This window comes from Biomphalaria glabrata, chromosome 4 (assembly GCF_947242115.1).
Source record: "Biomphalaria glabrata chromosome 4, xgBioGlab47.1, whole genome shotgun sequence".
NCBI lineage: Eukaryota > Metazoa > Mollusca > Gastropoda > Planorbidae > Biomphalaria > Biomphalaria glabrata.
The window spans coordinates 11,896,296-11,923,719 of NC_074714.1; the positions used below are offsets into that span (position 1 = coordinate 11,896,296).

Here is a 27,424-nt window from a genome sequence, read left to right on the forward strand (position 1 = left end):
TTGAGTCCCACTATTTTGAAAAAAAAAGTTAAGCCTAAGCACTCATCAGTACGAGGACCATGTGTTGACATAGAGCTACATGCCAACTACATACCTGAATGCGTAATAATCAAAACACTAATCACGATTACGGAATGAAGATAGTTGGCAGCACAGAGTTCATTTTCATCAAGAACGGTAACAAAAAAAAATATGTATCGAGTATCTCGTAGTTATGGTTCCTGAGGGGATAATTTTGAAAAAGCAAAGTGATTATGTTGCGGATGTTAAACAACGCATGATCGAGGCGGCGCACTGACGAAATAAAATATCTATGTCAACCATTTGCTGATTAAAAGTTTACTTTTTATTAGCCTGAACATACTTCACGTATACTTGGTCGAGTTGAACACTTTCAAGTTTTATTAAAGCTGATTCTTTACCAAGAGGCCTGTACAAGACACTGGCCCCAAAACACCCTTATAGAAAGAAAACTATATAGAGAGCTCCCTGATTTGTAAACCACTGCACAGTTCGTCTCATATATTTGTCTAGTTATCTGAACGCTTCAACATAATAATAAGAACAAAGAAGAAAAAGAATTAAAGCTGAACTTATTTAAACTCGTCTAAATATTTTCATCCTATTTTTTCTAAAGTATAGCCTTTTATTCCCAAGAATAAGTAAGATTGCAATATTTTACATGAAACAAAAGACCAAACTGTGACCTACATAGGCTATCTTGACAAACCAAAGAAATGTAACAAGCATCATCAAAACTTCCAATTAAAGTTCTGGTTCAATCAAATCAATGATTGGAACTAAAATATATAATTAAAAAATCTGTATTTTTCTGTTATATCAATATCTTATACACAACAACACAAATGACAACAAAACAATGATGGCGCAGAATCAATACAACGAACATAATAGGTGAGCATGGATGTTAAATGTTGGTCTATGTCGGTTAAATATTCCTGTATTATGTAAAAATGACTACATAATAACATTAATTTCTATTTGCGTGAATCAATAAATTATCTGTCCAGACGAATAACAGACCCAACTACTTTGAAGCAGACCCAGAGTTTCATCGTTAAGCTCACACTCCTGTACTTGAAGACATCCTAGGCTACTCATATGTCACGTTGCTTTTCTAGTTCGCTGATATAAAACCAAAGAGAAAAAAATATGCATCAAACTTCAAAAAACACTAATTCCTCTCTTGCCTCTATCGGATTCGACCCCGTAACCATCGGTTCAGCAGCGCAGCGTGTAAAACCACAAAGTTACTCACAGAAGTCAGACAGACAGTATCTAGACGAATGTATCCCTATTTCTACTTAGGACTCACTGCTGTTGCTTTATTATTGTTATTATATATATATGTATATCTGCCTTCATATAATTTATTGCACTATATTAAAGAGCACAGTCTCCTTACAGATCTCAAGCTTTTATTGTGATCATGATGAATAGTACCAATAAAGCCGCCCCCCTCCTCCCTTTTATATAAGTAAGTAATCTCAGTAGAGATGTTGATATAGTGGTTTGGTACACTGATACCCCGCCACGCCCCAGCCCCCTGCTCCACAGACAGGCTTCTCTTATTTTTACATCCAATTAAATTTGCTACCGTCGTATATCAGAGAAACAGCAAGCGTCTACTCAGTTGCTCCAACTCTGGTAAAACCAAAGCATCCAGAAGTTTCTTATGTACCCCCCTCCTCCCCCCCCTCCGTAACTAAATAAGGAACGGCAGTAATCCTATGACTGTGTGTGTGTGTGTGCCTGTGTGTGTGTATGTGTCAATTGAGCGTAGAGAGATGCTGACCGAGTCATCTGGCTACAAATTTCCATTACAGTAGCGTGTTTGAGCAGACTAAGACAGACACAAACAACAGACAGACAATATCCAAACACAAAGAGTCTTCATTTTTCACGTCCATAATCTATTTGGGCGCAGAACAGGACACACACACACATACAAAGTCACACAAACAATATCTCACAAGCAAACCCGAAAATTACTTAAGGTGCATTCACAATGATTTGTATCCTGGAACAATCTCGAACAAGTGTCGGTGGCAGAAAGCATTTTGGATTTAGGAAAACTGATAAGAGTTAACAGAAAATAAAAATATTCTACTTAATGTTTTCTATTATTGTAGTACTACGGTGTTGCTACGTATCAATATAAATAAATTGATGAAGATATTTTTGAATGTAGGATATTTCTAAATATACCCTATAATTTTTTTTTATAAAAATAAAATATGTATTTAGAGACTAACACATTGTACTTAAATTCTAAATAGCACTCAGTGTAACCGCACCCTTAGAGTAGAAGTCAATGTTCGATTGAAAACAAATAATTTATTGGGCTTCTTTTTCTTGCTTTTTTTTGTTTATTGTGATGCACCCTAATGCACCCTGATGCACCCAGTCTGTCTTGTAAAAATTTTGATGAATTTATTTCTCCCACTTCCCATTCTCGGATCAAGTTGAAGCTTTGCACAATTATTCATAGCTCCTAACAAAACATGAACCGACCAAACAATTTACCGATTATTTAACTAAATAGAGACTATTAATTATTTTTGTGTGTGATTTCGAAAAAGGGAAAATAATCTTACAGTATTGAGATATACGGCTGTAAATGTGGAGTTTTTTTAACTTCAATAATATTGTTAAATATTTTTTCTTATTTTACTTTTTTTTTCCTTGTTTATGGGAGTGAATGTAAACCTTTTCAACACGAAACTCGAGTTCAGAGGTCACCTTTCTATGTACACTTTACATCCCCCTCACAGCTAGTGCTAGGGATAGACTAAATATTATTTGTAGATTTTAAAATATTTGGTTTGTGAAAACAAAATTAATCTTCATTCTGATTTCCTTTTTGTTTTGTTTTTAAAATTTAATTTCTAAAGTTTTGATTTTTTGTGACATGGTTTTAAAGTTTTGATGACCGTGATAGATATTTCAAAGCCTTCGATTAATAGATTTTTCTTTATTGTAGTGGCATCATGTGAGTGAATATATTGAGAATCACTGATAAAGTGACATTTTTATAGCCAGTTTGACCTAGTGGCTACTATATTTACTTAAATACCAATCGATATAATGTAATTTTTCTAAAAGCTTAGCTATTTCAGAACCTTAATCTTCTATTGGTCTATTCCACTGACTTATATATTTCTATGTCTATGGTTTGTTCCTATAAAGCTTACAGTCAGTTACAGTTACAGAATTTATATGAAGCAAAAAAAAAATGGATGGCAGCCTGATCATACTGTATGAACGTTGGACTGTCGTTCGGTCGTCTGGTTGGTCCAGGGCTCATACCCTGCCCGCTGCCATCACCAGACGTCCTGCGGGAAGTTTGGACTAGCAAGCAGATTATCTTCAAATCTGAAGGAACATTTGAAACTTGTCAAGCAAACGTTATACCGAACACAGATACATTTATCGTTTGCTGTTAAGTTATAATGCATCTGGGTTTAATAGCTATTTCTTTTATTGCGAATTTACGAAAGAATAGAATCAGGTCAGTCACATGACCACTCACATAGTCAGTCTCATGGTCAGTGTATATGGAACTTACGAAACGAGCACAACGCATTAATTTCCCGCATTTTTCATGGCCGAAAACACACTTGGTAAATATTACTTTTTTTAACCACTCGACCACCGCGCCTCAAATCTTGAATCAAATATGTGAAGAAAAACCTTTCCCGACAGTTCACATGTCCTTGCTTGTTGATAGTAGAAAAAACAAAGAAATGAAAACAAAAAACAATGTTAGAGCACCTAGACCTAGATGAGGTACTCACCCGGAATTTGCCTGTATTTGGATCCATGTCCAGCAGTGAGTAGTCCGCATTTCTGTCGCCATTTTCATCAATGCTAACGTTGCCCGTAATACCTGTGTACAAAGAAAACAAAAAACAACAATGCCAATAATGATACTAAATCCTTTGACAGCACAACAAATATCAACTCTATTCGTATCTCCACCCCCCACCCCCCACCTTTAGTATTGACTTTCAGGGTGGGTTTTTCTAATAATGAATGCAATTTGATCAGTTCGTCCGTTCCGAAGATACGTTGATCTATGTAAGGGTGACATGAAGCTCTTTAAGATAGACATCAACAGTGGGCTGGAGGCACAGTATATACCCACGTGGAAGGCAAGCCTAAAGGAGGGGGTCGATGATCTCAAATGGTGAGCATCCCAGAATTAAGAAAAAGGTTGAAAACGTTGCATGGTCTGGTGATTTACAAATGCCTAACATGTGACCTTGGATGTCACATGACCTTGGATATCACATGACCCTGGATGTCACATGAAAGGTTGTAAGGGGCAGAAATGTTAAATCGAGACACATCATACCACAGACAGATTTTTAGTTTGATACACTTGTCTTTTTGTTTACATGATATTTAGAAAAATAAATTAAAATACATATGACTCTCTACAATATTTATTTTCATTGTTTATCCGCGTATACTCGTTTTGACTATTTAGCTTTACGCCAACAGATGGGTGGGAATATTTGTATATGGCCGATACAAATGTCGATGTTAAAAGAAGAATTCCAAACAGAACAGACAATCGATTCATAAATCTACATACAAGACAGACGTAAACAACCAGTACGCCCACGCAGGCAATCGATGTTCCTCAATAGTCCCGAAATGTGGGCATCTTTCGTTAACTTTTTAGAATCAAACTCTTCCACTAGCATACCCTGAAGTAAACGTGTCTCCGCCCCTGGGTCGTGGACAACAGCTAACAGACCAAAACAGACAAAAGTCTTGTTAAGCACAATACATAGATCAGAGAGTCTGTATTAACGCAAGCGTTTCTTACTAAGCACTTTTACTTAAACGCATTCTAAAGATTTTTAATTTGTTTTTAATGATCTGTTAAATAAAAACGATTCTTCATGTATCTAGTAGATATGATTTGGAGAGGTCCTTTGAACTGGCCCAAGTGAGTGTTAGCTGATGTGTGCCGGTCCCCAAGTACGTCGATCTTATCCAGTTGTTTATTTCATTAAAGTTGGTGGCAGATGTTTGGATCTAGATGAACGATTGCTAATTGAAGTTGGTGAGTTGAAGGATCTAGATCGAGGCTTGAGAGAGAAAGAAAGGAAAAGTGCAGGCATGGAAAAAAAAGAAGAAAAACAAGGTTACAAAGACAGTTTGTGTGGAAACACAAACTCAAAATCGGCCGCGAAGTGGTCCACACAGGCAGGTAAAAAGGCAGGTTTCAATATTTTCAGAAAGAACATCAGAATGAAATTCTATCAAAGGCAAATGACAGAGAAGAATGGAGAAGGAAGGTTGGCAGATCTTGAGTGGTGCCCCAGCGGTCAAGCAGACCAAAGGATAGGTGAAAGTGAATGTGAAGTTAGATTTGAACCTGGCCTAACTGATGTCTTATAATGAATATATTTAAATGATCTAATTGTTTTGTAAAGGGTCAATCTCTTATTCCTCAAGAAAAAAAACAACATTTCCGAACAAAAATTCCTTTAGTTAAGTGTTTCATTGTGTAACCCCGGCAATGCTGCTCACGCAGTAAAATGAAAAACTACTTAATAATTGTTGTTTTAAATCATGTCCAACTTATAAGCATACTAAATAGATTTTTTTCTCTTTAAAAAAGATAAACATTTTTTTTGTAAATGTAGTACCTAGTATGACAGAACTTACTTAATTTAGCAATAAAAATGTTTAAAAAAAAATATTAACATAAAATCTAAAATCGTTTGCATAAATATGTTAGAAATATGTTGTATTAGTATCTTCCTACTAAAGAGCCTCCTGCCTTTGTTACTATTAATAGTGAATAGTTGTAAAATTGATGTATTTTTATGAAAAAAACTGCTTGCATAAGTGATTTTAAAAATGAGATTTTTCGCCGTCAGAAAAGAAAAAAGTAACCTTGCATCAGAACTTTGAATGGTCTAAAATATTACGATGTTGGTTTTCACTATTTTTTTTTATAGTTTACGAGATCTAAACGGGACGGATGACGGACGGACGGACGGACAGACATTCCACACAAAACTAATAGCGTCTTTTCCCCTTTCGGGAGCCGCTAAAAAGTAGTGGATGCTTTAAACAGAGGCGGCTCGTCTAACTAACCCGTAGTCAAAGAAATTACTGCTGCCTTCCTATGTTCATTCTCCTTCACCTGTCCCTTAGTCTGATGAACCGTTGGGGCACAACGCATCTGTCGACCGTGTTTCTCCATTTATCTCTGCCTCTAGCATGGGATACATTCTCATTCAATGACAGGCCCGACCATTTTTTTTTATTTGTCTTCCCATTGCTTTCTCTGTCTGCCTCTTCTTCTTTTTCCTGGTACTGTTGCCTGAAGGAACGTTTTTGAGGACCTTTTAATAAAGTTTTAGTTTGTGTCTTTTTTTACAGTGGTTAGTAGGTCAACGTGGGGCCCTATTGCTGTTGTGATCCTGTTTCTAATCTCTTTGTGATGCGGTCTTTGTATATGATACATAGAACCCTTCTATATCATCTCAATTCTATAGCTAGGATCCTCCTCTCTAGTTCTGCAAGATTTTCAGGCATATAAGAATGTAGTCATGACCAGAGAGCGCATCTTCCTGATTTTAGTGTCGAGGGCAATGACTTTTTGTCTTACCATATTGTTTTGAATTTAGCAAGTCCTGCTGTGGACTGTTCAATTTTGGCTAGAAGTTTAGGTTGTTTCCTTCATCTTAAACAATTTGTGGCAGTCCATCTGTCCATTACTAATAAAGTTTTCGATTTTTTAAAACGCTACTACTGTTAGTGTTGCGCATGAGTGCAGCTGAGCTTAGCAGCTGTTCGATTTAGAGTTTAGCTACATACGTCTGGGAGAAAAAAGCGGAAAGCACCCGCATGCATTAGCTTCGTACATTAACACACATTGTAAAAATTGATATAGTGATATACAGCTAATAAAAACTGAAGCAATACATTTGCATAAGTAGTTTGGTTTTTCTTTGTCATTGACTTGACGGCTAATATGTCTCTTCAGGAATCGTGTGAAAAGCACCGAGGAGCCAAGCCCTCAGTTTTTTTTTCTCTCACTCTTTACATCCATCATAATGTGGACAGGGTCTTTGATCACCTTCATTATTTGTAATTGTTTGGTATCTTCATCCACATTCTCGACACTGTAATCTTTTTTTTTGACTACAAGTTAGTGTCTTGTGTCCCAAACCTATTTCTCAAGAAGAATGTGCCAACTCTTTGTAAATGTTGATAATGAATATGGAGTCTGAAACAGGAGAATTCATCTAACTTAGCAGTTGATCAACGCGCGACATGTACGGAGCTAAGTTTTTATCGTGAGATGCAGGAATGTTTTTCGCCAGTTATACTTTTTTTCACTTCAGTTATGTGTTCCTCAAATTTCTCAGAGAAGCCGGTGACCCTTGGGCAGATTGCGCACAAGTTGCTACACCGCGGAAGAACGTTCGACGCCGCTGATCCCATACTCTAGAGGCACTTGCTGTTCTTTTTGGATACTTTAGGTGCGTTAAGAAAGGAATTGTTGGCCAGTCGTTGTTGTGTAGCTCCAGACAGCTAGTACAACTTAACCGATGTAGGCGTATTATATTTGTAATGAATAAACTTCAAATAAGTTGGACAAACTTCTCTTGTGAGCAAGAATTAAATATAGCTTTTATTAAAAGTCATAGATTTAAATTAAAATGAGATATAGATCTAATTGGAATACAAAAAAAACACATGATATTTAAACTTCCAACTAGGAGGCGCTGTGGCTGAGCGGTACAGAGCTTAACTTCTGAACCAGGGGTCCCCGTTCAAATCCTGGAGAAGACTGGGATTTTAATTTCTTGATCTTTGTCCACCAGCTCTGTTGTGTACCTGACATATGTCGGGAAAAGTACAAACGGTTGGTCGTTGTGCTGGTCACATGACACCCTCGTTAACTGTGGGCCACAGAAACAGATGACCTTTACATCCTCATCGCAAGGTCTGAAAGAGAACTTTATCTCACACCAATAACACGTCTTTACTATTTCATGTCTCAAGATTGTCTGCCGTTTCACATTTGCATTACGCTTGAGTCCTATTGTAATTTCATCATCCTCACTGCATAGCCACCAACCAATCACTAACTTCTCACCGTCACCTTGGAAACACACGCACACACTCCATAACATGGAGAAACTTCCAATATGGGCTGTTCTGACCATAGCTAATGCCCAGGCGTTCATCTCATTGCTATAAAATGAACCATAGTTGCTTCACAAACGAACAAGGCCATAATATAATATACTCCTCACTTACGTACCTTTGTATTTTGTTCACATTTGCTTATCATGTTACTTTGTTATACAATACCCGCCATGTATTCGATTCCACAGTTACCATCAAGGTAATTGTGCTCCATAGAAATACCCACTATGGTACTTGGTTCGATAGCTACCTAGCACGATACTGCGTTCAAAAGCTACCCACCCACTAGATTACCTGTAAACGTTCTGTTCCACATTCGCTTGGTAATTTCCGAGCCGTTGGATATCGAGATGTTATCTGCCAAACTCTCATTCAGGGCGATGGCGTACAGAATAACGGCGTCGTGGAAGGCGCCCACAAAACTGTTCACCTGAAATACGAGGTCAGACACAGTACTATATGCTATATAGTAGCTAGACTATGGGCAATATACATAGATAAACTATAGTTCTTTAAGATCTAAAAATGCCTACTCTATAACATTGCAATGATTGACAATGACTAGAATGACAATAAGTTTTCTTTTTTATTGAAAACTTCAATTTCGCGTATATTTTTAGACACTTCATATATCAACTTATCTGATATGTCTCGAACGTGAAAATAGGTTAATTATTGATATGTATTGCACTTTTAACTATTTGTGTAGATCTTAATATGTTGATGTATAATTTGACATATGCTTTTTTTCAATATGGAAAATAATACTCATAAATACAAAAACAATATTTAATAAAATACTCAGAAAGACACAAAGATAAAGGCACATTCCTCGATCCATATGCTAGGACAAATTTGTACAAATGCTCCCTTCTTCCCTAGTGCTATTAGAGCATGGAATGGGTTGCCTGAGCCAGCCAGGAAAACCAATGACTTGGCAGAATTAAAGTCATTGGTTAACATGCATGACTAAATGCATGACGCGCAGGACGTAAACATTTTTTTTTAAAGTAACGTCTGTATTATATAAGATAAGAATAGAAGAAATTGCCATCTAAAGTTATTATAGCCTAGTATTCTGTAATTTAAAGGAGATTGTTATTACGTATTATTTCACTGTTCATCTATAAATAATATAAAATGAACATCTTATCAAAGTGCTACTAAACTAAAGTAACGGTGCAGGACTGAATCGTGTTCTCAAATTATTGAAGAGTTGTGAGTGGAAAGTTACATTCTGTGCGGGACTACTCAAACGTGTGAGTGGAAAGTTACATTCTGTGCGGGACTACTCAAACGTGTGAGTAGAAAGTTACATTCTGTGCGGGACTACTCAAACGTGTGAGTGGAAAGTTACATTCTGTGCGGGACTACTCAAACGTGTGAGTGGAAAGTTACATTCTGTGCGGGACTACTCAAACGTGTGAGTGGAAAGTTACATTCTGTGCGGGACTACTCAAACGTGTGAGTGGAAAGTTACATTCTGTGCGGGACTACTCAAACGTGTGAGTGGAAAGTTACATTCTGTGCGGGACTACTCAAACGTGTGAGTGGAAAGTTACATTCTGTGCGGGACTACTCAAACGTGTGAGTGGAAAGTTACATTCTGTGCGGGACTACTCAAAGTTGATTTGATTTGTTGATTTGAGGCACATCGGCACAATTTAGGCCATGTCGTGCCTGCAGGGGACTACTCAAACGTGTGAGTGGAAAGTTACATTCTGTGCGGGACTACTCAAACGTGTGAGTGGAAAGTTACATTCTGTGCGGGACTACTCTAACGTGTGAGTGGAAAGTGACATTCTGTGCGGGACTACTCAAACGTGTGAGTGGAAAGTTACATTTTGTGCGGGACTACTCAAACGTGTGAGTGGAAAGTTACATTCTGTGCGGGACTACTCTAACGTGTGAGTGGAAAGTTACATTCTGTGCGGGACTACTCAAACGTGTGAGTGGAAAGTTACATTCTGTGCGGGACTACTCAAACGTGTGAGTGGAAAGTTACATTCTGTGCGGGACTACTCAAACGTGTGGGTGGAAAGTTACATTCTGTGCGGGACTACTCAAACGTGTGAGTGGAAAGTTACATTCTGTGCGGGACTACTCAAACGTGTGAGTGGAAAGTTACATTCTATGCGGCACTACTCAAACGTGTGAGTGGAAAGTTACATTCTGTGCGGGACTACTCAAACGTGTGAGTGGAAAGTTACATTCTGTGCGGGACTACTCAAACGTGTGAGTGGAAAGTTACATTCTGTGCGGGACTACTCAAACGTGTGAGTGGAAAGTTACATTCTGTGCGGGACTACTCAAACGTGTGAGTGGAAAGTTACATTCTGTGCGGGACTACTCAAACGTGTGAGTAAAAGTCGAAAATAATACAATAATAATACTAGTGATGTTCAAACTACAGCCTGCGGGTCACATCTGACCCACAAAACCTCTGCCCCAGGGTGGAATAAAAGCCGCTGATGATAATTCGTCTTTGAGTATTATATAAATGTTTAATAAGATAATTAGGATACAAAAAAGCATCCTATGTTAGTTTAATGGTTTAATAAATGACTGTTTCAAATTTATAAAACTTTTAAAAACCTAATGCGGTAAAATCCACCCAGATATCCCTTTCTTTCTCTCCCTCCCCCCTCCCCTTCCCATTCTCCCAACTGGTCCAGACAATTGATAAGATCCTAAGGTATTGAGATAACTCAAGGCACGAAATAGCGCTCAATGAAAACAATGGGTAAAAATATTAATTGCAGAGATTTATTGTTGTTGGTCTAGATCTAGTACAAATGTAGTTATATAACTGATCCAAACTAATTGATACAATTACACTTCGTATAAGCTTTTTTTTTTTAAAGCATTTTTTTAACAATATATTTTTAATTAAAATCTGCAAATATCTATGTAAAATTTGTTGAAGGCTGAGTCACGCAGCACATTTTTGAGTATCAAGACGCGGAAAGTTAAGAGACATCAGAATATACTTTCTACAAGAACTATGAAACTTCTATAAAACTAATTGGAGACCCAATTGTAAAAAAAAATAAAAAATCAATAAACAGGGGAACTGGTGGCCTAATCAATGTAGATAGAATCAAGAAGAGGAACAGATTGGACTCAGATCGATGCATTCAAAAACTCACTCATTTTTCAGGACACAACACTCCATCAATATCGCGCATCTTCAGGCCACGGATTTAACCTAAGCCCAACAGCAGCCCAATCGTCCTACTGTAAACATGAGCCTATTCGTTTCTCTTATAATAAATGGCTCTATTTTTGAAAGGAGATAGACCTAAAAATATTGTTCTTTTGTTGTGTCAGGACATACTTATAGTGCATGTTTTATACTAAAAGAGTACTCAAGTTATCTAGGGTCATTTGGGTTCCTTGAACAGAAAATGTCTTATGTAATTGGCGGCTAATGTTACTAGAGACTTCAGATGAGAACATTTCTGCCTTCATTAGATATCAGATCAGTGTCTACTTGTTCTACCCTATCCTGTATACATACATAAATGGCAAACATGAACATTTAATTACCTTTTTTAGTGATTTTGTCTTGTACCAAAGTTTAAATGTGCACATATAAATAATAATTTGTTGTTTATTGGCTTCCAAACCAAGAGGTCCCTGGTTCGAATCTCGGAGAAGACTTGAATTTTTAATTCTGGGATTTTTAGGACGCCCCTGAATCCACCCAGCTCTCATGGGTACCTGACTTTAGTTGGGGGAAGTAAAAATCTTGACATTATCTGCCATATAGATCGCAAAGTCTGCATTGCTACTTTGCTTTACTTTACATTTATTTTGTCATCTTTTAAGAAATTATGTTTGGATCTGGCTTCATATTACTTATCATGCGAACCGCTGATTGCATTATGACGCGTGTTATTGATCAGTGCCAATGTGACTCTTCAAATGTCACTTATCTAATCAAACCATTACGTCTTCAAATTGCCCACCCCCACTACTCCCTCTCTCAGTGAGATGACAATGTCATGCCTAATTTTCACTCCATTTTCTTCCGATATCAAAAATTACTCCTCCCCCTTTTTTTTTTCTGTTATATGCCACCCCCCCTCCCCTCCTGAAGTACCACTCACTTAGAAAGCAATAAGTGACCTATTTCAGAGACCTTTCAACGACTAGGTCTTGGACGACATTGAGAATTCGACTCTCTGAAGATCTGGGGCGCAAATGTCAGACAGACAAGGAGTGGAAACCAAATTCTACGCCAAATTAACCCCATCAGTGGTGTGCTCTCAGGTCAAAGCCAAGTCAAGATGGTAGCTACCTTCGGCTACCCAAACCGATACAAGAAGGTTGCGGTAATGAGTCTGCTTCTTGGTTGGAGGCGAAGTACATGGGGAATGAACATTATTTGGTCTGAACTAGATTTGGATACCATTACTTTGTACATGATTTAAAAAAAAAAAATTTACTTGCATGACAGCACAAGAAGGGGTGGTGGCTTTCGAACCGAGAGTTTCTGGGTTCAAATCTTGGTGAAGACTGGGATTTTGAATCTAGGGATTTTCAGAGCTTCCCTGAGTCCACCAAACCCTGATGGGCACATCTAATGGGTACCTGATATTAGTTGGGAAAAGGTGTAAGTGCTTGGTCGTTGTGCTGGCCATGTGGCACCTTCGTTAACAGTGGGGCATAGAAATAGATGACCTTTACATCATTTTCCTCATATATCTAAAGATTTGATAGAGGAACTTTACTTTTTTTCATTGAAATGGCAAATGAAACTAAAAGTACTGTGTAACGTCACATTCTTTTTATCTGTAAATGTCTATTTCCCAGACGCCTTTGAACGTATTTTTACGGAGAAAAACAATTCAATGCAGCTGCTTGCCACCCCCCCCCCCCCCCCACCACCACACACACACAGAGAAATAAAATCGTCTTTTCCCTCACATTTAAACGACTAAACAAGAAACAATACAAAAATACTTTTATTTAATAAAAAAAGAAAGCTTTTATAAGGGAAAGAACTTCACATTTAAAGCTATATGAAAATAAATAAATAAATTATTTGTTTATTTTTTAATTGATTCATGTTTTCATATGGACAATGAATAATTATGCAAAGATTCAACCACAGACCTTTATATATGATATCTAGACTGGACATGGAGATCTTCAAACACTACAAAAAATGTCTTGAATTTTTTTTTAAAGTTGAAACAAGGCTTTGTTTTGTAAAGTATCTATAAAAAGTAAAGCTTTTTTTTCAACCCTAACCTAAACGACAGATAATTTAATGTTTAAATCTAGATCTAGTAATTAAACATTAAAAATAAGAATACCCTCGTCTCATAATTATTATTTTGCAATTTTTAGATTCATAATCTAGAAAGATTTAGGTAATCAATATTTGAATGTACGTAAGATGATTAAAATCATATATAGTCTATGATTAAAATCAACAGACATGAATTACTTCGATCTAGGATTTTTGAAATATTATCTCAATGGAGACTAACAGGAAATGGCTTTGTTTCATATATTAGCGAGAATATATAGTTCTGTGATTAATAGCCCATTCTAAAGAAAATCCGAGAAATAATTTTAATAAAACTAAAGATCTTTACTTTTCTAAGACAGAAAAGATTAATTTTCCTAGATTTTGGGCAACTTTCCTTACAGCTTGAAAATGAGTGACGTACATAAAAGTCTATATATATATATAGGTCTGTGAATCGATCAATTGCGGATAAGAATTTGTTTCCGATTTCCAGTCTAGATTTAGTATATATAGGTCTGTGGTTTCTACTTGATCCAAAAATAGGAAGCGGAAGAAAGAACGTGTTCCAAATGTGTTACCAGAGAGACTGACAAAGTGAGTTGAGAGAACTTTGTAAAAAAACAACATTTAAAGAATTTAATTATCTTATGTTGTCTGTAGGTAAATTTAGCGATGTACAGTGTGGGTTTAAATCTTTGTTTGTTTGCTGTTTCTTTGGTCCCTACGTTTTCTGATTATTTAAGATTTGAAAATTACTTTTTAATTATACAATATCCTAAGAGTGTGACTGTATGTGTGTACTACAGAGAGAGAGAGAGAGAGAGAGAGAGAGAGAGAGAGAGAGAGAGAGAGAGTGAGAGAGAGAGAGAGAGAGAGAGAGAGAGAGAGAAAATAGAAGAGATGATAAAAGTACAAGAAACAAAACAAAAAAATAGAGCAAGTAAATAATGTGGTACATTCAGCACTGTTTGATTTACTCCAGACGGCTAAAAATACACTGTCTATGAGACTCTCAGGTCACGTGAATAAGCCTACAAGTCTAATCTCTTGAGTTCATTAACAACTTATTCACCAGAAAGTTTCGATCCACGGTTCTAGTGCCATCAAACTTTTGCACTCTCCTACCAACTACAGCCAGCAATAAGATACAAGCTAGGAACTCCACTGGAACGTTATTCCGATATATAGTTGACAATATTTTAAGCTTTGAATAAAGACATAGATCTACGACACACCACTTTCTTGTTATGGCACCTTATTCTCGAGATGCTCGAGAACCACTGGTTTCGAAGTTGACAAGTCAGTGACCATGCCATTTCAATAGTTCTTCGTTATCTCTCCCCCCCCCACCCCCCCATGACGTTCTCTCCAGGCAGCATATCGACTTTATGCTTCGAAAATATGCCCCGATTTCCCATTTTATTGATTTCTCTACAGTAGAATCATGTCTTTCTTTTCAAAATTCTTTCTTAAGTATAATCATCACACCTGCAAACATCATATTCCCCACACTACCACACACTCAGTAGTGTGAGAAAGAAACTCGTTACAAGTCGTAGCTGAAGTACCGATTGAGTTTAATTCACCGAACATCCAAATCTCGTGCCATAATTAATTTTCAAACCGCCCTTAGGGGCGCCGACACCGAATTCTATTAGGGCGGACGGTGTTTTAAGTATGAAGATTTACACCCTATTTCATCACTGGTAGCTGGCGGATTATAGCCCTTTCTTTGTGAGGTCAAGGGGGCAGATAACTGGGACTACTATAAACACGACATCCCATTATCTTTGAGGGATCGCAGAGTTATTGTCCCGTAAATATGAATAAGGGAAAAGATTGACGGACAACTTTTAATATTACAAGAAATAAGCTATCAACTTTATAGCAAGCAAACGAAATTCTTACTTATGAGACTTCTACGCATACTTAATTTGTTGAATACTAAATATGTCTATATATCAATATCATACCGATTTTTTTTTTTTTTTTTTTTTTTTATCAATTCCTACTTTATGCAAAAATAATACAGTCAAATAAAGACACTAATCATATTTGTTATTGACAATAAAAAATACTACCTTCCTGATGTTAGGTAAAAGCAACAAAGGTTCGCGAAAACTTTACTTTTTTAAACTTTAATCTCCATGTAGGTGCAATCCGAACTAGCGACGATCTATAGACTTAATCAACCATCCATAAGACTATTAGCTTGAAATAAATGAAATAATTTTTACACTTGGGTATTTTATATATTTTGACCACCTTTCAACAGTTGACCACCCTCTGACCATTGACAGTATTGAAACCAAAAGAAGGAAATGGCCTAAACCAGGGGTGGGCAACCTTTTCGTATTCGAGGGCCGCATTACAAAAAATTTTGGGACAGGGGGACTGCATTATATATATATATATATATATATATATTGTTACGAATCTCGATATCCAGGCTCTCTGCAAACTGCACCATACACCACCAACTTAAAGAACTTGACAAGTCAGGGCTCCAAAGTAACGTAACACTTTAATAGTTGAAGAAATAACAGCCGATACTGTACAATTGGCAGCACGTAACACAAGACCGTACAAATATCCTCTTCGATAACACCGTTCCGCCGTATCAACTCTTGCACTGGCCTCTCCGTCTCGTTCCGGGCTTTCACTGAGCCGTTGTAACGAACTGTAGATCGGGACGTTGTGACTCACTGGCCTCTGATACCTTCGCTCTTTATATAGGGTCCCTGCTGGCCTTCTAGAACCGGACAGAACGTCGCTCGACCATTCTGGGTGGTCAGATGACTACATTCCTCGTGACACTCCTGAGCTCTGTTCACGACGTCGATCCTTCCCGAACCATCATGTTGATACTCGTCTCGGCCGATCGTCGTAACTCGTCACGGTTGACCGCTCGTCTAGCGCTGGCCTGGGGCGATTTGCGTCGGCTGACTACACACACACCACTACCCCCATCTGTGCCGCTACCAGGTTTATAACAATATATATATATATATAATGTACTTACAACTTTAAAAAAAATACGCTAGCTAGCTGTGTATAATATCTTTTAATTCACATTTATACTGTGCTATGGAGTTACGATTTCTGAAACTAATTTTACGATATTTTGTTTTTAATTTTGTTATTGTCTGTTTACATCTCACAATTTCACCACAAATGAACAGTTGTACTTAATTTGAAGTGTTTAACTATTTATTTTTTAAATATTTGTATTTTTTATATGTATAATCTGTGGGCACACCTGGTTTCTGTAGGTGTCCGCGGGCCGCATAAAACAGTCCGGCGGGCCGCATGTGGCCCGCGTCCGTAATTTGCCCACCCCTGGCCTAAACAATAATCTCCATTCCTAATGAAGCTTCTATACAAATCAACTGCATGACCTTGATCTGAAGATCTGATGCCAAACTGTTAAGGCAACCATCTTCTTATGTACTGACCAGCAACGCGAAATGATTGGATCGTCTGTTTAAGCAGAAGCTGCTTTCGTTTTTAGCTACTTGCCAGCCCCAATGAAGAAATTTTAGCACTAAGCATCAAATCAACACGAATAGCGGTGGTTTTATAGTAGCGAAGAGCTCTGCAACAGTCTCTGCTTTTTGCAAAATATCTTCTAGTTATCTCTAGTAGCAATGTAAATATCACCTGATCAAAAGGTTCAAGCTTGCAGAATGTTAACAAAATGTTTTTTTTCTACATTGATTCTAGATGCTTCGTGTTTCTATTACGAAAAGTAAACAAGGCAGGGGAGGTAATTAATAGTGAAAATGTAATTCAGCTTCCTTGTAGGATATTTCTATCTCGCTCTGTCTGCATTAAACGGTATAAAAATACCAGGAGAAGACAAGAAGCGGGGTGGTTCTGTAAATTTTAGGTTTAACTTAGTTTTGTGGATTCAATTTTTTTAAATATACAATATTGTACAATTATATAAATTAATTAAATCTATACCAGTGTGATTGTTACATATGTGTGACTTAAAACGCTGTTCTCAAGTTGCAAGCTCGAGGCCGTATAGGATCATAAAGATTATTCGGGAGTTGTTGACCCAGAGCTCACCACTATTTAAAATAGTGTTATAACCCTGCCATGCACACCGCCATCCAAGATCGTGCAGAAGGTGCGAACTATTAGTTTAATGCAGAAGGTGTGCACTATTAGACACTAGACTAGGAAGGATGTTGACATTAGGGAAGAAGAGAAGGATTTCCGCCCAAGTCTAGAGCCGAAATGAAGATGCCATTCTCAAGGCAGATGCCCTATGTGTTTGTCATGTCTCCGTGTAAATAAACATATATGTCTCGTTGAGTCGTCTCACCTCAGTTATTACAATACATAAATGTTTAGATAGATAATCAGATTGATATAGCAATACAGAGAAAGAGCGAGAGACAGAGAGAGAGAGAGAGAGAGAGAGAGAGAGAGAGAGAGAGAGGGTGAGAGAAAGAGCGAGAGAGATCTATCTTTACAGAGGTCACGTGTTCAAAACAACAACACCACCTACCTCATCTTCACCATACGTAAAGTTCCGCTGCTCCGCCCTCCTCTTGACATCCTGAGAGAACTCTCGGTACTTCTCGTTCGTCGGTTTCCTCAAGGTGACGGTCATCAAGGCTTCGTACGCTTTCTTAGCCATATCGTTTCTTTCTGCAGTGTCCGATTCGTTGTACCACGGCCTCTCACTGGAGTTTTTGCTGCGACAAACAAGTAAACAACATGGAACAGTTTAGTAAAACAAGTCAACAACATGGAACAGTTTAGTAAAACAAGTCAACAACATGGAACAGTTTAGTAAAACAAGTCAACAACATGCAACAGTTTAGTAAAACAAGTCAACAACATGGAACAGTTTAGTAAAACAAGTCAACAACATGGAACAGTTTAGTAAAACAAGTCAACAACATGCAACAGTTTAGTAAATGCCAAAAAAAAAAAAGTCGATAAAAATCTAAAATTTAAGCGGATCTGACAGACAGAAGGACAGAAACAAAACAAAACAACAACAACACAAATAACGCTCTTCTTCTAGTCAGCTTTTTGCTGCTGGGCTGTAAGCTCTCTTTGCAATCTAGGCTAGTAAAATAGCGTGTTTTTATTTTCAGCTGTTTGGCACTGCCTTAACGGGTGTTTGTTATTCTAGGTTATAATGTCTGAATTAATGTCGAATTAAAATGAGGTAATCAACGAGGGTATGCAAGGTTGATAGTTTCGTAAAACTCTATGGAGAGCTGTCAGATTTGGTTTCGCAGTTATAGGACTATACGTCTAAACACTCTAACGTAGATAGGTGAACAAAGACAAAGAACTAAAGTAAAGGTGATTGTTTCTGTTGGCAGACGGACTATAAGCAAGTGATTAAATGTACGGGGATGTCTAGAAATAATACGTAGATCTATGTCTAACTGATATTTTGAGTCTTCAATCAATCTTTACATATATGTTGATTTTCGATTAATAGGGACAAAATATCAAGAACAAATTAATTTTTGGATTGAAGCAGATTTCAGATTTTCATGTTTTACAATGACAATCTTTTTATTTCGAGGAGCAAAACGTTAAAAGTTTTTATTTTTTGAGTTTTTATTTTAAGCTATGACATGACCTGACAAACTTAAGTCTCACGCAGAAGAGAGAGAGAGAGAGAGAGAGAGAGAGAAAGAGAGAGAGAGAGAGAAAGAGAGAGAGAGAGAGAGAGAGAGAGAGAAGGAGAGAGAGAGAGAGAAAGTGAGAGAGAGAGAGAGATGCTGACAAGTGAAAACTTAAAATCTAGTCAAAGTGGAGTATTGACGCGTAGCTAATTTATGTTGAACTGAATCGTCACAAATGAAAAAAAAATAAAGTTACATAGTTTTACATCCATTAAAAAAATTACATAAATACCAATGTGGGTGTGTGTGTTTGTATATGTATGTGATTAGAATGGACACAAAGCTGAAGAAAAATGTAAAATAAATTGCCAGCTTTTAATTTTAATCAATGTTAAATTACGTCCGCCCCCCCCCCCCCCCCAACATGCATGTGCACATAGCACATGCCAATCGAGACCTTACAAAACTTAAAGCTTGACAAATACTTTTTTTTTAAAGTCAGAATAAAAATAGTCTATTAAACGTTTCCGTGATGAAAATTGTAGTGAAGTGACATTAAAAAAAAATGATTTAGTTGGCAACACTTTTGCCTCGGGGTTTTTCTGGAAGGTAGTGAAAGACAGACCTAATAAAACACCACAGATACAGTACAATGAAAATGCCGGAGTGTAGAAAAGTGGAACTCATTTCGATGTGCGTCATCAATATTTACCCCAGTGCCATTGTGTGTACAGTATAGGTAAAAATAGCAATAAGATGGTTGTCGTATGACAAAGTAACCTTTACATAAAGCGGATGGCTCCACGTGTGACACCGAGACTCTTGAAGGAGCCCTTGCCAAAGAGAGGCCCAGGCAACGAAAATAAGGACAACGGCTTTGTCCGCGTAAGATGTGGCAAAATGTCCAGGTTGCAAATGTTTTTTTGTAGACATGTGAAATGCTGCACTCATCCTTAATCTTCGGAATCGAAGACATTGCGTATGGGCCTAATAATGATATCTCTAAAACAAAAATGGTTATGAACATTGTTTATTTCTATTTATCACTCTTTCGGCATATCGATAGCTACAAATCACAATACTTTTAATTTGAAATAAAATGTTGAATTATGTAACTCGATTAAAGTACTAAATTATGTTTATTTAAGGTATACATTGTCCTCGATATGACAGTGTTGTATATCCTTCTGCGGCTACAAAGATCCAGGTGTAAAATACATATTTTACCACATTTGACGCAGAAAGACACATAAAACGATATATTTAATTACAATCTAACTAATTAAATCCAATATAGGCAACACGTGATAAGTTATTTAAGTATGTTGATTGTTTATTATGAAATACTGACGTTACTTCAAAAAATAAAATAGAAGACGATTGCGTCCTACGCGTGTCCCTAGGTCAATCTAGTCATGCATGTTAATCAATGACTTACATTCTGCCAAGTCATTGATTTTTCCTGGTTGACTCACGCAACCTATTCCATGCTCTAATAACACTAGGAAAGAAGTAGCATTTGTACATATGGAACCTATATAAGACTAGCTTAAAATACAAGTAAAGGCAATACGATTTTAAAAAGCACCAGTATAGAGAATAGGTGAGGGCAAGAAGAGATAGGTCTGAATGTTTTGTGGGGGAGGGGGGGGGGGGTTCTTGATCTTTTGTTTTCATTAAGCTTTGATTAATAATTAACAAAGTAACTATCTAGATAAAAAATTGTTAGGCTTTAGTTTAATGAAGCGTTCAACAGAGTAAGCTATCACAGGTTTTATTTATTATTGACTCACTGCACCTCTACAGATCTAATAATTTTTAGTGTTTACTTCGATTACTATCTGCCTGTTTGGACAACTTAATGCCCCACAGCCGGATTTATGGAAGACAAGCCACTGCCACTGCCACAGCCACGTGGGATTACACAGAAAGGGGGGGCCTACTCCAGATAAAAATATATCAGAATTTCAACGGATCAGAAACTTTTTACGATTTTTTTCATAACATTTTTTTTTTTGCATTTTTACCGCCAACACTTTAAATCTTACGTCTGCTGACAACACTGTAGTGATTAAGAAGTGTCTGCTTGTAGCATGCTCGTAAAATGTAAAGTCAGCTCCGGATTTACGGCAGTGAATCTAGAAAAGGACCTTACCCTTCACAAACTCAAAAATATACCATATTTAAACTAAAATATGTATATCAAATATTTTTTGTATAAAATGAAAACGAGATGAAAGTGAAAAGTACACTATTTACTTCTTCTCAAACATGGCATACTTTTAGATTTAAGGATTATTTTTCATAACTGGAACTTAAAGCTTTCGAGAAAGTGTAGGTGCCTTAAAAAATTACTGCCCCGAGGCCTCCACATATTTGATTCCGGCCCTGTAATGCCATTATCTCATATAAATATCTGCTTTGTGGTCTATGTAATTTAATAATATCGCGCACGTAAGATTTAATACTGGACAACTTTGATCAGAAATAACAACAGCACGCATTTCCATGTGACAAACATTACATTATTTATTTCTGGTAGATGAACACACAAAAAAAAAATAGACAATATTGGCAGCACTGTTGTCCTAGCAGACTGGGGAAGTGTGTATGAGCGCCCCTGAATGTGTGAACGACACCCAGGCAGGCACGCGAGCCACAGAGCGACTGTCACCCCTTTGACACCCAGACGTATGAGAGACTTCTGTAGAGAGGACTTCTGTAGCATCTATTATACAATACCCCGCATACTTTCACCCATTCTATGAACTGGTTTATCCCTAGGGTACCCTCCCTTTGTAGCCTGGGCTCAATCACTCTATAAGATGGCTTGGGAAGGGGGAGGGGGAGAAGAGACTAGACTGATCTAAATTTAGGCCTTTCAAGGGTTCCCCACCCCACCCCTCCATCTTTCACCCTCCGTCGTTCTTTCTTTCGCCCCAACGATTTTCTTTTTTTTTTGTCTATATCAGAAGTAATCCACTGGAGCACTTTCAGTTGAAGGAAGCAGTCAGGGATGTTGAGCAGGCAAATATGAGCATTGAATTGCTTGACTTCTATGACAGGTCTATTCAACTCACGTTGTGACAGCTAACTTCAAATGTGAAACTTTGTCTTACTTCGAGTTCAGAACATGTGATAAATGCCTTACGAGAAGGAACGCACATAAAAAGTCTAAATAATGTTTACCAATTATAAAACGATATTTTTGAACATTAAATGGCAAGATTTTAAGCGCGTTATGTTGCATACAATGCGCGTTAAGATTTTCACAATATCAAAGTAAATTTATCTGATATTGTATTGATTGTTCTGGAGTAGAGTATACTTGTATCTTTTTTTCTGTCTTAAGGGGGTTCATTGGTTAGGTAGTATGTCTTTGATATTAAATAATATTTCTATTACTATTATTATATTTTTAGGTTAATCACTTTTCAATTGTTTATGATTTAATACTTGTGAATTATTATAACTTACAAATAAAAACATGTTATAAAAAAAAAAAAAAAACACAAAAGAGGCAAGATGGCCCATAAAAGAGGCACATAAAGCCCAAAAAAGAGGCAAAGAAAAGAGGCCTAAGGCCCAAGGATTCCTATGATGATAAAGCTAAAACTGAATAGCGCAAATTCTGAGGTTTCCTTTAAAAAAGAAGAAAAAAAAATCAAAGTAAATTTAATATTTGTGAAATTTGAGAACTTACAAATTAAAAAAAGTTAAATAGTCAAAGCTTTTGGACCCGGAGGACCACTTTAAATAGCCGAAACTTGCCCACATATATTATATATGTAAAAAAAAAACTAAAAACAGACAAAAACAACAACAACATCTTGTTGGAGATTGAAATAAAAAGACTTGGATGAGAGACTTTAGGAGTGTATTTATACCCGGCTCAAAGAGCACAATTTACGAGTCGGTTTCTTGTATTTGTGACGAGATTCATTACGGCCATGAATCTAACAAGAAGACGGGAACTTCTTTACAATGACCCGTAATGCAGAACTTGTGGTATAAACATTGGTTTGAACTCCTCGATTGTAGATATTTCAAAACAGTAGGTCCAACACCCAGTCAAGAATGTCTTCAAATTTTCGACTAAAGTCGCCATAGAATAGTTCGTAACAGACTTATTAAACAGTAGTGATGGGGGGGGGGGAGGTTGATTATTATTCACATTATACGATCGGATTAACTATCTTTTAACTTAATTTTATGCAATTTTCATCTTTCTGCTGACCCCCTTTAGGTTGCCTCCCGGACCCTCAGTGGTCCGCGGACCCCATCTTGAGAAACACTAACTTAGTCTATACTTCACAAACTATCCTTTTTGACCTGGAACAAGAACATCGATTTGAGTTCAAATTTGGGTTTAATTATCTTTAATTATTATTGTTCAAACCTCTTGAAAACATTGGAAGAGGGTAGAATTCGAACTCAAGGCAGTCCGAAGCGGGCATCATTGCGACAAACAAAGCAACATATATACTTTTCTTTTCATTCTGGTCGTTTAGATGGCTGGGGGGGGGGAGATGCACGCAATTTTGAAATGAGCTGCTTTCTTCACTATAGGACGTAAGGAGAAACTTGTGGGAGTACTGCTTCTCAAATGACAAATGCATGGGGTAGATTCCGATAGATTTAAGTCGATGTTGCTACTGAGGGATTCAAAAAGCATCAAATTCCTTTAGACAAGATATTGCCTCAATTTCAACAAATAAACCAAAAAGTATGAGAGGTCCACAAAAAAAAAGGTTTACTTCCTTTTTGAAAGAACATAATGCCTACACCAGAAAGCACTCCCTGCGAACAGACATTTGCTGAAGAAATTTGCAAAAAAATGGAATTGATCATTACGACTATCAACTCAGTTGTAGCAAAAGATTTTTGTCATCGCTAATTGAAAGAATTTCTTATTGAGGAAGAAAGTACGTAGGCAGATCTTCTGTTGCATAAAAAGGTAGTTTGTTTATATAAGATAACATAAGATAAGATAAATGAAAAGTATAAAACATTTGCTTCAATATTTACTGAAAATACATTTCTTTCTTAAAAAAAACTGTTCACTTGCATACACTGGCGGATCCAGGGGGGGGGGCGGTAGGGGCGATCGCCCCCCCCACTCGGCCGACCCCCCCCCCCCGAAGGGGGGGGGGGGGCGGACGAACTTTAGTATAGGATTCACACAATTTGTATACGAATTTATTACTTATGTTAAAAATATATACTAATTATTTATATTTCAACCTATTTTTAGATTATTTCGCCCCCCCCCTCTAGTATGTTGGCCGATTTGGTGGGGTCGGGAGGGGGCGATGGTATCAATCCCGCCCCCCCTACACTTTCGAGTGGGGGGGGCGGTCCAATTTATTGGTAGAAATTTTAATAGTATGAATAATGAGCTTCAGGTCAGGAGAATGCGTTTCTGCAGTGAAGAATGCAAGAAAACGCTTTTGGCGTCGGGGCTTCGCCCCGAACTTCATTTATGGGTAATGAGTTGTAGATGTCAGGAGAATGCGTTTCTGCAGAGAAGAATGCAAGAAAACGCTTTTGGCGTCGGGGCGAAGCCCCGTACTCCATTGATGAATAATGAGCTGTGCTTGTCAGGAGAATGCGTTTCTGCAGTGAAAAAAGCAAGAAAACGCTTTTGGCGTCGGGGCTTCGCCCCGAACTACATTGTGAAGAATGAGCTGTACTTGTCAGGAGAATGCATTTCTGCATTGAAAAAAGCAAGAAAACACTTTTGGCGTCGGGGCTTCGCCCCGAACTACATTGTGAAGAATGAGCTGTACTTGTCAGGAGAATGCATTTCTGCAGTGAAAAAAGCAAGAAAACGCTTTTGGCGTCGGGGCTTCGCCCCGAACTACATTGTGAAGAATGAGCTGTACTTGTCAGGAGAATGCATTTCTGCAGTGAAAAAAGCAAGAAAACGCTTTTGGCGTCGGGGCTTCGCCCCGAACTACATTGTGAAGAATGAGCTGTACTTGTCAGGAGAATGCGTTTCTGCAGTGAAAAAAGCAAGAAAACGCTTTTGGCGTCGGGGCTTCGCCCCGAACTACATTGTGAAGAATGAGCTGTACTTGTCAGGAGAATGCGTTTCTGCAGTGAAAAAAGCAAGAAAACGCTTTTGGCGTCGGGGCTTCGCCCCGAACTCCATTGATGAATAATGAGCTATACTTGTCAGGAGAATGCGTTTCTGCAGTGAAAAAAGCAAGAAAACGCTTATGGCGTCGGGGCTTCGCCCCGAACTTCACCAGAGAACCTTATAGCGCTGCCCCAGTTGTTTTGTTTTTCGCCGAAGGTTGAGAAATGCTGCTTTTTTTAATTCTCATATATATTTATATATATATATATATATATATATATATATATATATATACATATATGTGTGTGTGTGTGTGTGTGCGCGCGCGCGCGTGTGTGTGTGCACGTTTATGCGTAGGGTTAGGGTTTACTGGGCGTTAGGGTTAGGGTTTGGAAAAAAATCGCCCCCCCCACTCCAAAGTTCTGGATCCGCTAGTGCTTGCATAGTTGACAAACGATCTGTGGACCCGAACATGGAAATGGAGCGGAGAATGAGGCGGGGTTCAAATGTTCCATTGTTTTTTTTTTAATCTAACATACATTTAGTTGTTAAGAGAAAAACTTTGTTGAAAAAGTTTTTTCTTTTTTAAATGTTTTTCTTGTTTGCTGAATATTTTGAAAGAGAAATTGGAATTCTCTTTTTCCTATCTGTGAAATATTGTCACAAAAACAAAAATCTATTATTGACACTTTTGCTATTTCAGAATATTAGTACAAGAAAGTAAACGAACCAAGTCCCAACATTGACTTCAAATTGTGGGGAAAAAAAGAATTGCCTTAAGGTGAAAAAAAACCCACACGATTTGATCTGTGGAGAAGGTGATCGGGTTCAAGTCTCAAGATACATTAGATATCTTTAAAGATTAAAAAAAAAAGTTATATAGATACATAGATGAAATTACGGGAGATACCCGCTGGGTTGAAACCAATCCTAGAAGTAAAACCTCGTTCTAAAGAAGGAAAGAGCAATACATAGACTTTTGGAAACATTTAATCTACTTGGAGTCAATGAAGATAGCAATAAATGGTGAACATTGAGCTCATTCTTACACTTTGATTTCAAGGTGTCAGTTACACAAGCAGAACTAAATTAGTTGAGTGGTGTCTTAATTAAGCAACAACACCACATAAAGGCTAAGAAATGATGAATAAGCGACAATACTCCCCCCCTCCATCATAGATCAAGAAATGATGAAAACTTGTCAAAAAAAACAGCTGGCCCTTTCCTCACATTTATATTCACGTCCTAAAGTATGAAAAACAAAAACAACAAACAAACAAACAAATCCCCATTAAAAACAAATTGTACTTGCATGATAAATAGACAAGCAATACACTGTGAATCTCTTCATTAGTGCTATGAAAGCTTTGTTAAGTTTTTCTGTTACAAGGAGTAGTCGGCTAGATGGGTATCACGTGTCTAATACAACGACTTTTCTAACAAATGGGAGCACACATTGGATCTTGACTCAGGGAACTCCTTAAAAGACGTACAAAAGTTCCTCAGTTCGAACTAGACTCGACACCCCAGTTCTGGAACATTTGTACCCTTTTCTTTTTTATTCTCTCTCTCTTATTTTGTAATTGACAAAGTAGAGGCATTGATAAGAAATAACTTTTCACGTTTTTAAAAAGCACATGATCGATCTGCTATTACGCTACTTGATTCGACCAGATAGGAAATTAAAAAAAAAATCTGTCAAAAAGAAACTCAACAAATTTTATCAAACGAAGATCTTTGGAGTCTGAATTTAAAAAAAAAAAGTGAGTCTACATCCACTACCTCTCCCCTTGAAAGACATAACTACAGACACACACACGTACAAACACACACACGCTTACACAAAACCACAGAGGAGCTCACTGCAAACGGTTGTTGCGGGAACATTAAAGAAATGTGAAGGCCTCTTGTCACAGCAGATTGTCTCAGAACCTCGCTACATCACTCGTGAATGCTGCTACAAGAGTGAGTCCTTCCTTCATACTAAGTGCTCACTGGGTGCTTCCTCTGAAGTTTTTTTGGTTACTTTTATTTAAACAGTTGAAGGTCAGAGGGACATTGATCGTCAGTCATGTATCGTCCACAAAAAGGGGTGAGTAATGTTGGAACAGTCCCATTGTATATTTACATCACGCATTAAAGCAATTCACCCCAAACTGTCCTATCTGATTAGGAGAAAACACGTCATTGTATAGTACTGGAACACTAACACATTTTATAAAAATTTATGCTATACGTTTAGCATTTGTCAAGATTTATTTATTGATG

General features: G+C 37.4%; 1 protein-coding gene across 12 annotated transcripts in view; it reads right to left on the reverse strand.

Annotated features, from left to right (window-relative positions):
* Positions 1–27,424, reverse strand: part of LOC106071376 (atrial natriuretic peptide receptor 1-like) — a 595,276-nt gene that overhangs the window by 43,825 nt on the left and 524,027 nt on the right. For all 12 annotated transcript variants that reach the window (XM_056027445.1, XM_056027444.1, XM_056027446.1 and 9 more), the window contains 3 exons: positions 17,991–18,180; positions 8,503–8,638; positions 3,819–3,910 (listed from right to left, as the gene is read on the reverse strand). In XM_056027445.1, the coding sequence (XP_055883420.1) occupies positions 3,819–3,910; positions 8,503–8,638; positions 17,991–18,180 (418 nt within the window). The remainder of the gene's footprint in view (positions 1–3,818; positions 3,911–8,502; positions 8,639–17,990; positions 18,181–27,424) is intronic.